This window comes from Sorex fumeus, unplaced genomic scaffold (assembly GCF_029834395.1).
Source record: "Sorex fumeus unplaced genomic scaffold, SorFum_2.1 ptg000044l, whole genome shotgun sequence".
Classification (NCBI taxonomy): Eukaryota; Metazoa; Chordata; class Mammalia; order Eulipotyphla; family Soricidae; genus Sorex; species Sorex fumeus.
The window spans coordinates 48,853,426-48,864,918 of record NW_026606101.1 but is presented as its reverse complement, the minus strand read 5'-3'; the positions used below and the strand labels follow the sequence as shown (position 1 = coordinate 48,864,918).

General features: G+C 39.3%; 1 protein-coding gene across 5 annotated transcripts in view; it reads right to left on the bottom strand.

Moving 5' to 3' along the window:
• Positions 1-496: 496 nt before the first annotated feature.
• The window catches only part of ATP11B (ATPase phospholipid transporting 11B (putative)), a 121,400-nt gene continuing 110,403 nt past the window's right edge, over positions 497-11,493 (bottom strand). For 3 of the 5 annotated variants that reach the window (XM_056121109.1, XM_056121108.1, XM_056121107.1), the window contains 2 exons: positions 6,045-6,178; positions 497-1,717 (listed from right to left, as the gene is read on the bottom strand). In XM_056121109.1, coding sequence (XP_055977084.1) covers positions 6,073-6,178 — 106 coding nt within the window. In that variant the 3' untranslated portion in view covers positions 497-1,717; positions 6,045-6,072. Of the gene's footprint in view, positions 1,718-5,688; positions 6,179-11,493 lie in introns of those variants that run through there. The other 2 variants (XM_056121111.1, XM_056121110.1) reach the window with 2 other exon arrangements.

Here is an 11,493-nt window from a genome sequence, read left to right as displayed (position 1 = left end):
CGCCTATCACCATTTCCAGACATTAAAAATGTGCCCGAGTTTGATTCCCAGCACCCCATCTGGTCCCTGGATCCCCACCAGAAGTGATCCTTGAGCACTGCCAGGTGTGATCCAAAAACAAAGTACATATATAAACAGAATCATCATGTACTTAGAGCTGGATAATAGTTCTTAAATCAATAATCATTTCTGAAATGCAAAATATTACCTTTAAAGGGAAAAAATGGCAACACAGAGATACATAATAAGTTGAGGCAGGAGATTAAGTCTTAAAATGGAACATGAATTACTGCGAGGTATGTACTTGATCCTTCTGGGCATTTTAATTTATTGCTGCCGTTACCCCAAGACATTTCCATTTTAGGTGGTTTCATTCCTATTCTGGCTGACCGGAAGGGAAGCGCCACTGTCCATGCAGGGTGGCTCTGCTCTTCTCCACTGATGTAACTGCCCTAATGTTTGATTTGTGTAATTAAAAGTATTTGCAATATTTAAATACTGTCCAAACTTGTTTTTTATTGATAGAGCTGAACTTTACAACAGTGTCAACAAATACTAGAAACAGAGCCTTCAGACACAGGGAGGAAAAGCAAATTAAATATATATGAACCAGATAAAAGCATGCAAAAGGTCAATGATGAACAGATTAAATAACAATACACTAATGGTATCTAGTTTACTCATAGAGGTCCTTCATATTTGTCACAAAAATATTCGTTAACATCAATTTGAAATTTGGCGAATGGACTTGATTCCTGATTTTACATATCAGATATGGTATACTTTGGTATATAATGATTACTAGATGTGATACAGTAAATCTGAGACGTTTGGTTTTGGTATGTATTTACTACCCATAGTACAGTCAGTAATACTTGGGAATACATTCTAATCCATGAACTTAAGAAGCACTAATAAATTAATAACATGGGTCACTGAGGGACCAAAATTTCTTACTATTCACAGTAACTTTTCCCATGAAAAGTGTCAAATATAACTCTAATAAAAAAATAGAGTTTTCATGGCAAACTTTTCAGCATAATTTACAGAAGCAGATTTTAAATATAAGATTCAGTAACCAAGCTATTACTAAAAAATACAGTTGACTAGGAATCATCTCTCTTTCCTACCGTGATATTAAAATATAGTGGCCTTGGTAAGAGGCTGAAATGCCTTAGGAGTCCCATACGCACAAAGGGCAACCCAGACATAATGATGGAAAAATGTTTCCTTATTCGTAAATTTTATGTTTTATTTCTTGCTTTTCGGGGACAGGGCATATACAGTGGTGCTTGGGGTAGGAGTCGGGAGGTCGCTCCTAGAACTGTACTGGGAACCTGGGTGGTGGTGGGGATGAAACCCGGGGTCTCCTTGCATGAAAGCATGCACTGCAGCCCTCCGAGCCATCTTCCCGGTTCTTAGTCATAAATTTTAACATACTCAGATTCAAACTGGGGGGTTGAGATGAGTTCATGTCACTGCTTTTGGCTGGTTTGCCATTATAATTCAGAGTAGACCTGAGCTACTCCAGGTTTTGGAAAGCTGTTCTGCAGAGCCAGTGTGGCCATTACCAGGACGATCAGACTCAATTTTAAAAAGGAGCAGAAATGGCTCCCACCAAGTACTACTGCCCCTTTAACAAGTAGATGAGTCCATTGTGGAGAGAGTCAAGATGCTCCTGTCGTTGGTATAGAAAGGATCCGCTGCACTCCATGATCTAAAGTAACAATAAGAGAGAAGTTTGGCTCACCAGGACCTATGTTTTAATTGAGAAAAAAAAATTTACTCTAAAACTTAGGACCCAAGTGCAATTTGAGTTCTTAAATAAGCAGTGATTGATCCACTTCGTAACGCTAACGAGAAATTCTCCAGTCGACCGTCGCACAACCAAACATTCTATTCATATCATACACAAACTTGGGAAAATATATGTTCTCCATCATATAAAAATAGTAGTCAAAATTCAAACAGCCATTAACACTAGCACAATTTCTCTAGGTAGTAAAGCATGAGACACTTTAAAAGCTTAACAATTCAAGAAGAAATAAGTACGTTAAAAGCTACAAACATCCAGTTTACTAAAAAACAACGAGGTGGTACTTTGACATCACACAAGCAAATAAAAGGGCCACTTACCCAAAGCTTTGGAATAGTATGTTCATAATTTTCATAATACGGTTTGATATTTTCAGCGATAAACTCATTCTAAAGATTTCAGCATAATTAACTTGAATATAGAAGATGTTTTAATCAATAGTTATCAAAGTACTAACCTTAGAAAGTCATCAGAGTCAAAGTTTTACTTAACAAAGAACAAATGATCCTCTAACTGAACTGGCAAAGTTCACTACTGCCTGAATGGGAGGCCCATAATTCATGATGGAATACTTTACTTGCAGTTGTATTACTTTAAGCTAATTCAAGAATAAAGCCAGCCAAGGTGCCCAAAAGAGCTGGAGCTATTTCAGAGACAGGATTAGGATTACCAAAGTCCAGGTGGCTTTTCTCAGAAAGCTAAAAATACTCTGACAATAGAGGTATCTGATGTTACTTTTTTCCAGGGCTTCCACTTTCCTTAAATAAAAATGCCAGAACAGTCTAGCATTTAAAATGCCCCAAATTCACATGATACCAAAAATATCTGCTGTTTCCTAGAGACTCAAGTTTAAATCAATTAAATGAGCATAGTCACAATGAAGTTTGGAACCCAGAACTTTTACAAAGTTGGCAAAGAGGAAGACAAACACCCCAACAACTATTACCAGCGGTTTGCTGGTTGTCTAAGCTTACTCATCACCAGAAAGCCTGGTTAGTTCCTACCTTAGTTCAAGGAAGGGCTTGTTTGCTACACCGTCTCACTAGCACCTGTGTCTGGTACATGGTAGGCACTCAGTATTTGTACAATAAATGAATGAAATGAAAATAAGAACTAATTATAGTATTTGTGTAAGAAAAAGTCCACTCAGACACATGAGAAAAATTAACTAGCAATACCCCCGTTGCCCTGGAAGTCAAGGTTCCATTGCCAACATTTTTCCTCTTTTCCAACCTTGCTTACAGAGAATCATCTTAGGTAATGGTTCTTTCATTTCTCATCTCTTCAAAGCACATGTGCATTCATACGATAAATATCATCAACTCCTTTCTATTTAGAAGAAAAATTTTGATTGGGATAAAGTAACTCTTGGTAAGTTACATACAGAAAATCAGTTATTGCTGAAGTACAGCCCTTTAAGGGTACAACATGGCATATTCTTTATAATTACTATGATGCTACTTTTGAAACTGACCTTGCAATATGACATGTTCCTCTGACAGCAATAGTTAATAATGTACAAGTGGAAATTTTGTGGATGGGGAAAGTTCAATCACCAGAGAAATATGTAACAAGTGATGCTCATAACCTCTTATGTTTAATATTCTAAACAAACAGGCAATGCTTCTACTTCCTGTATTTGGGAGGGGTATCGGTCTTTCCCTTTTAAGTCAGACAAGAATCAGAAAGGTAGACAGGCTGCTCTAAAATAAAAACTAGACATAGTTTATAGAGATAATCATATGTAAAAAAAACAAAAACAAAACTCTAGATAACAAAAGACTTTCATACTTTGAATATAACGTTAATGGACCAATGGCAATTTTCATATAGCCCTTTGAAAAGCACCAAGTGGTTTTGCATATCATCGGATTTTATCCATTAGAAGAAAAATGAATAAAAAGTCTCAGACTTTTCTAGGTTATTCATTTGAAGAAGGAATTAAAAAAAAGAAGAGGAAAAAGGAATACAGTAATAACAGTAATGAATGATCCGACCTGAAATGTTGAACAGAACTGGAAAGGTACTTACAGTCAGTCTGTCGAGTAAGTTTTAATTACTGTAAAACAGTTGATTCCGAAAATCAAAAGTCGTATTGAAAGAAAGAATAGGGAGTAATTTTAGGTGAAAACAAGGATAGATGATAAACGTTACCTTCAAGAGAAGATACCAAAATAAATCCAGGGGCAGCCCCAAAAGGGATAATGCAGACAAAAATGGCTACCAAGCTGGGGTGATGGCCGCAAGGGCAGGAGAGCGGAGAGCATGCTTTGTGTGCAGGAGTCTGGGGTTCACGCCCTGGTACTGCGCGGTCCTCCAAGCATGAGAGCATGGCTGGGAGTGACCTCTAAGTGCTGCCAGGAGTGGCCTCCAAACCAAAACAAAAAATAACTAACAGATTACAGAAAGAATAACAGGAGCAGCTGAGCAAAATAATTGATACCAGGAAAATGGGAGTAGACAGAGCAGAGAAATTTTTAATTCATTAAAAATTTCATTCTACTTTGTTGTCAACAGCTGGCAAAGTTGTATACTGTCATGAAAGAGAACTACTTGAAACAAATTTAAAATTCTGCGAAAGTTCCAGAGTAGTCTCATGGTCTAACTCCCAAATTAGTTCTGTACAGTTAAAAAAAAGTGTGCGCTCTCTTTTTCTCTCTTGTTTTTGGGTCACACCCAGCAGTGCTCAGGGGTTACTCCTGACTCTGTGCTCAGGAATCACTACTGGTGGTGCTCCAGGGACCATATGGGATGCCGGGGATCGAACTTGGGTTGGTTGCATGCAAAGCAAGTGCCTCACCTGCTGAACTCTCTGGGCCCCATCTTTAAGTAAAAGATTATAAATTAGATCCTTTTGGAACTCTGAAAAACTTGTTAACCTAGCTAATGACAGAACTGGTTTCTTACATGCATTTTACAATACAATGGTGTAAATCATAACAAAGTCCCAATATAATCAGGGGCTCATGTAATTCTTTCATGTGGCATGAAATTACTGCCAAATCATAAAAACAGTGTGTAAATATTTTGATCACATGTTTGAATAAATAAGTGAGGAACAAAACAAAAAGACATCATGTTGCCACAAGAATACTATTTATAAAGGCAACAGCAGCTTACAGACTGGGCCTGGAACGGCAAAGTGGGAACTAATGTTTGCCAGAAAATCTGATTTATGTGCTACATTATGAAAACACTCTCATCATTAAAGACACCAAGCCTACGGGAGAGCAGTGGTTCCTTTGCTCTCTTTCCCTGTTCCTGGGAAAGTTTCTACCCCTTTCCCAGCCATGGTCATGCAGAGAGGGAGGATGCATGTGGGAAGCACTGCCTATCTCTCCCATTGGTAAAACTCTCCGTGTACCCCTGCACTGCTGCTTTGATTTTGGACACATGAAAACTGTTACTTCTATTCCTTGTTATCTCCAACAGATATCATTATGTCTGTTGGGGGAAATACAGGAGGAAATTAATTCATTTCAATTTTAAGTAAAATTTTCATTTACCCCCCCAAGGATTTTTGAGAACAAAAGCAATCAAAATATGATAAATCTAATTGAAGAAATAGATTTGGAAAGGAACAAAAAGGCTAAGATTCTTCTAAACCACGTAATTTTAAAAGCCTGTTCTAAGTCAGGAACTTTCAGACCATCAACACCAAGCAAAATATTAAAAAAAAAAATCACAACTCATTTTCCAACCTGATTACAGAGATCAAAAGGGACAGGGGAGCGGAGACACAGTCTTTTGTGTTTATAAATACCTCAAAGTCTCATATGACTAGAAAATATACAGGAAGAGTAAGAAAAGCAAAATTTTTTGATTTCACTATTATAGATTATTGTATAAATACAAAGGAAAAAAAGAGGAAATAGAACAGCAGTATAAGTATAATCAGAAAAAAGAAAATTATAAAAGCCAACTCAGAGTACCACATTCACACTCCTAGTCACATTTTAGGAAGATAAGAAAGCAAGGATTTTGTTGTTTGTTCATTAGACGGAAAGTCTCTTCCAAGGTGCTTTTCTTCCTTTATGACTGAGAGAACCCCTGACCCCCAACCACAAGGTGACCGCTATCATCAATGAGTGCCAGTAAATAGCACACTTCCTGCTTCGGTTGTTAAGACCCGCTGTGGACTTATTAGGGATCTACAGATGCAGGTTCATCCCGTTCCGGTTTACAGGATACTCATCTGCAGCAAAGGCTACTTAGAGAAATTTCACACCTGCTGACATGGGTGGGACTACATCGTCCTATAACTCGTTCCAGCATTCTTCCAACAGACGCGCACGCTGTTTCTCCTTCTGAGAAACAGCACATGGAGTCCAAGCATTTGATACTTGAATTTGTTTCAGTAAGCTGGAGGGTTTGAAGTCGGGGGAAAAAAGGAAAAAAAAGAATTACTTAGAAATTTGGACTTTTGAGAAGCATTACAGAATTACAACAATCAGCTTATAATCAAAAGTAATCTGTAAAGACATTTAGGTTTTTGATTGGGGGCTTTTGGTTTACTAATCATACCAGGATATTTTAAAGGCACTCTTTCCTAAATCAAAAATCAAGGAACATGATTTTATATTTAAGACAAGTAGCTAGATAGTATTTGAATTACCGAAGTTTGATATCTTATTTTAATCATCACAGTAAAAAAAAAAAAAGATTTATGTCACAACTCAGAAACTTAATAAATTCCAATTCTTTTGATTTGTGTGTGTGAAATGCTTTTGCAATTTCAAGTAAAATTGTGAGAAAAATGGAATGTGAACCATTTTGAAGACAGGGAAGTAATATTCAGGCAGGCCTTAATTTTTAGTAACAATAATAACAACAGCAAATACTTTATGTGGTGCTTATTATGTGCCAAATTCTAAGCATTATGTTCAGGTAAATATATTCACTCTATAATTATTCCTGAAAAAAGTTATTATTTAACTTGCACTAGTAAGCAACTATTATGTGCCAACCATGACCATAATCAATTCATCCTCCTCTTAAAAAATTATCTGATGGTACATATACTGAAATTTATTATACACTTGATCTGTGCTTTTAAATTTAAAACAATCTGAATAATTTGCAGCATTTACAGTAATCCACACACAAATAACCCCACAAGATAAAACCATACTACTACTAATTTTAACTGTGTTAAAATGAGGGAAAAAATGGTATGACCACATTGTCCAATGAATCCCAACCCTGGTTTTGATGCAGACAAAGGTGATCCTAAATTTTTCAAGGGCTGTCATTACAAACCAACAAATTTCATGCACTTTTTACATAGCATTATATTACACAGCATTAAAGTATATATAGTTATACTCTAGAACAAGGAGAACCACAACAAATCAATTAGTATTACCACAGAGGTTGGGAATCACCAAGTGTTAGGAACAAGCGTGACAACAGGGGACGTTTGTGGAACTGTTCACAATGGACACAGACACAGATGTGATGGACAGTCAATAACCTGACATTCTGAACCTCAGCGACTGGTGGGGTCCTGCAAAATCCCTGCCAGTGTAACCCTACCAAGTACTGAGCAACAAGAGCCCACACAGATCCAATTTGGCAAGGGCCCACTTGTACCAATGTTCTAGGTTTGCTAAACACGAGATACAACCACATTTTACTTGCCCTTTCATCATATCCTCGGGTCCAGGGCTATTCGGGGAACTGTTTCTTAATCTGGATTTTGTCAGATGTTTACAGATGTTTGTGAAACAAGTCTGCAGCCCATGGCATTTGGGGAAACACTATTTCAGTAAGGTGTTGGCCAAGCCTCATCACTAAGTCTGGACTCATGATTGGGACCCTGGGCGGAGGGTTGGGGATAGCTGAATTCTCAAATTCATTTTTTTTTCGGTAAGCCCTGCCACTGCTCCCCACCCCGGGACATGAACCAGTATCTGAAGGAATATGAATATTCGCAGAAACAGCTTAAGAGGTGCAGGCTGAGAGAACAGGGTTGCGTCCACGTTCCTCCTTGGATCCCTGGCCTCGGGCTGCCTTTCCTGCTCTGCTTCCTCATGCCCTTGTGCAGTCTCCCATGCAGCTGTGTGTGCGTGGTCTGCGCGCAGACGCTTGACAGGGCCGGTCAGCGATTCGGATCAGAATGCGGAGCCACCACCAGGGTTGGGTTTCTGTGTCACCATCTCCATGAAATCTCCCTCTTTCACCACGTCAGCTATTAATAACCTCCCCGCGAAGTCTGTTTTGTTTATGTCACTTGAGTGGCACAGTGCTTACACTTAGCTTCCGAAATGAAGCATGGCTCTGTACTGGCCTGGCCCTCAGGGGAGTGAGTGAGTGGTGAGGAGGGTGGGAGCTGTGTCGGGCCTTATATTCACTAATATTACCATATGTGTGTCCATGACTAGGAGAGGTGCTAGAGGTGCTTCTCACAGCCTGTCTCAGTTAACGCATCAACAACCCGATGGGAGAGGCACCAGATTCATCTCTTTGACAGTTGAGAAAACAGGTTCACAATCTGTTGAAGGTTTCACAGTCGGGGCTTCTTTGATTCTAAGGCCCAAACCTCTTTATCATGCCATCACCCTGCCTTCTTACAATTATGGCACGAGGCAGACCACAAATATTAAAAAGAAAAAAAGGAAGGAGGGCTCAAGCCCAGTTGGGGGGAGGGCATGAAAAATTTGATACAAAAGATGATGCCTGAAATTCATCTTGAAGACTGGTTGGGATTTCAATAGGTGGGGATGAGGGAGAAAGTGCTTTCCAGGCTAAGAGGAGAATGAGTAATTGTGCGTGGGCTGGACAGTACCATGTGTATTCAGCACATATTTAGACTAAGGATAAGTAAGAGTCGTCACCACTTCTGTCCAGTGCAGTAAGACCAGTCAGAGGGGCTCAAAGTATGACCCACAGTTCAAGTGTTGGTCTGAAAACAGTGCCACTGGCCCACAAGGTGATAAGGCAATTTAACAAAATACTTTTAGAAATTAAATCTAATGATAATTTGAAACTGAGCTGACTTTCCAAGTAATTTATCTCTCTCCCCGCCACAACCAGGTAAAGTACCTCATTTACTGTGGAATCTCATACTTCTTGACTATTAAACACATTCTGATAAACTCTGCTCAAGTGTGCTTCCATTTCTAGTAGTTTTGGTTGGATTTTACACAAGAATTGGTCTATGATGAATTAACAACAACAGAAAAGAACTGGTCTTGCCTGCAGTTACCTGGGGGAGCACTGAGCTAGATCAGAAAGGACCAGGCCAGGTGCTTCAGAATGGGACAGTGTGCCTGGTGTGGGTGTTCAGCCACTTGAAGGAAATTCACTAAAGATGATGTCCAGAAGGTGGTCAGCAACCTTTCAGTGCCCCCCTAAGTGCAAAACACTGTCTGGCTGTGACCTGAGGTAATACCTCTTGCTTTGCATTCATCATCTTTCATCTCAAGACCTAATGACAGGTATTAAAATATAAACGGCCCAATAGAAAAAATAAACGTTTTCACATGTCCAAATATTAGAAAGAAGCGATTCCTTTAGATCATCTTGAGAACTAAGCAAAATCTAGTTTCTTTTCTTTTTTTTTTTTTTTCGTAAAGAGAAAAACATCCCCAGCTGCTCTGGAAATGCTAAATGCTGGTGAACTGCTTTTCTGTGACGCTATTTATAGAAAACACTATAGTGTTCTCCAGCAAATCTCCAAGGCTACTGCTTTCCCTAGCACACCTTTGATCTCATATTCAAGAACTGGGACCCCAGCCAGGATCTGGCAGCCAGAGCTACCAGAGTAAGCAGCGGTGGGAACGGCATGGAGTTTCCAGATCATATTTCATCTAAAGTAGAGAGGGAATCACTTTGGGCACTGATAAATATCAGGGGGGGAAATGCAAAGCAATGAGATTGAGGCCCTACTGGAGGCACCCCAAACGAAGTCGCTGATCAGAAATGTTGGTTTCTGGGTAAGACCCATTTCTCAACCACACTCTCCCCAGGAGTGACCATAAGACTCAGCAAGACGGGAAGGGCTACCCAGGAAACAACCATGGCTTCAACATGACTCTGTATGGCCGTTAAGGATTTTCATCTTTGTAGAACTGGCTCTTTTTGAAATAAATCCTGGCTCATAATTTTTATTCCCGTTATTTTTCATATCAATAATAGTAAACATTTAGAATTTTCTGTTACTGCTTCTACAAAATATCTTCCTGAAATCTTCTAAATATTAAGATATTGTCATTATTTCTAATTTTTTTTTTCTTTTTGGACCACACATGCTCGGGGTTTACTCTTGGCTCTATGCTTTGGGTTACTTCTGGCCAGCTGGTGGGTCTATCTGGAGTGCAGGGGATGGAACTTGGGTCAGCCATATGCAGGGCAAGCATCGTAACTGCCGTACTATCTTTCTGGCCCATAATTCCAAAGTTATGTCTACAACACCTAGCAAGTCAAAATAAGCTTTGTTAAGCTTTGTTAAGAATTATAGAACTATTAATTGTATTAGCTATTTTGCTCTTATAATTGTTTTATTTACTTGGTAATCAAAGTAAACACTGCATAGCCTTAGAGGAGGTATTTGGAAAGAAGCCTTAAGCTATAATTACGGGGAACTTTGTCCTATACTAAGTTCCTCCCCATATGGGGAATTCCTTTTACTTTCTCTTCTACTTTCCATTAAACATTTTCTACATTCCAACTCTGTAAAAAAAAAAGCTGTAAAAACCCCAATGAGGCTTATGCCTAACAAGGCTTATGCATATTTTAAAAAACCTATTTAGTAATGGGCTGGAGTGATAGCACAGTGGGTAGGGCGTTTGCCTTGCGCACAGCCAGCCCGGCTGAGCCGGGTTCGATTCCTCCACCTCTCTCAGAGAGCCTGGCAAGCTACCGAGAGTATCCCATCTGCACGGCAGAGCCTGGCAAGCTCCCCGTGATGTATTCGATATGCCAAACACAGTAACAACAAGTCTCACAATGGAGACGTTGCTGGGGCCTGCTCGAGCAACTCGATGAACAACAGGAGGACAGTGCTACAGAGATTTAGTAATGTGGTTTATAATGTTACTGTGTCTGGCATATCGTTTATAATAGTTTGCACATTAATATTTTCCATGCTACTTCCACTGACCTCCACCCCAAAGAACTTTGTGGGTTTTTTTTTTTTTTTTTGCTTTTTGGGTCACACCTGGCAATGCACAGGGGTTCCTCCTGGCTCTGCGCTCAGGAATTACCCCTGGAGGTGCTCAGGGGACCATATGGGATGCTGGGAATCGAACCCGGGTTGGCCGCATGCAAGGCAAATGCCCTACCCGCTGTGCTATTGCTCCAGCCCCAAAGAACTTTGTTTTTTAATGTGAAATCAAAAGTCACAAAGTATTACTGATTTCCTAATTTGATAAAAAAAAGATTCCCTAGAACAAGGAATTGAATATTTGCAAGAGGTAGTCACTTAGTGATGGCACTTGGAGAGGAACTGTCTTATTCGACTTGCTGCTCTAAAATAAGTTTGAAACTCATATTCACTGCTGTAAACTCTCTCCCCTCCTTCCTCTAAGTCAACAAATCTGAAAGACACTTATAAAGAGATAAATTACCTCCAGAATTGTCTTTCTGTGATCTCCTGAGAGATTTACTCTATGTTGCCCTAACTGAACTATGAAAATTAAGTGAACAGTATGAATTATGTTTGTTAGATTATTGAT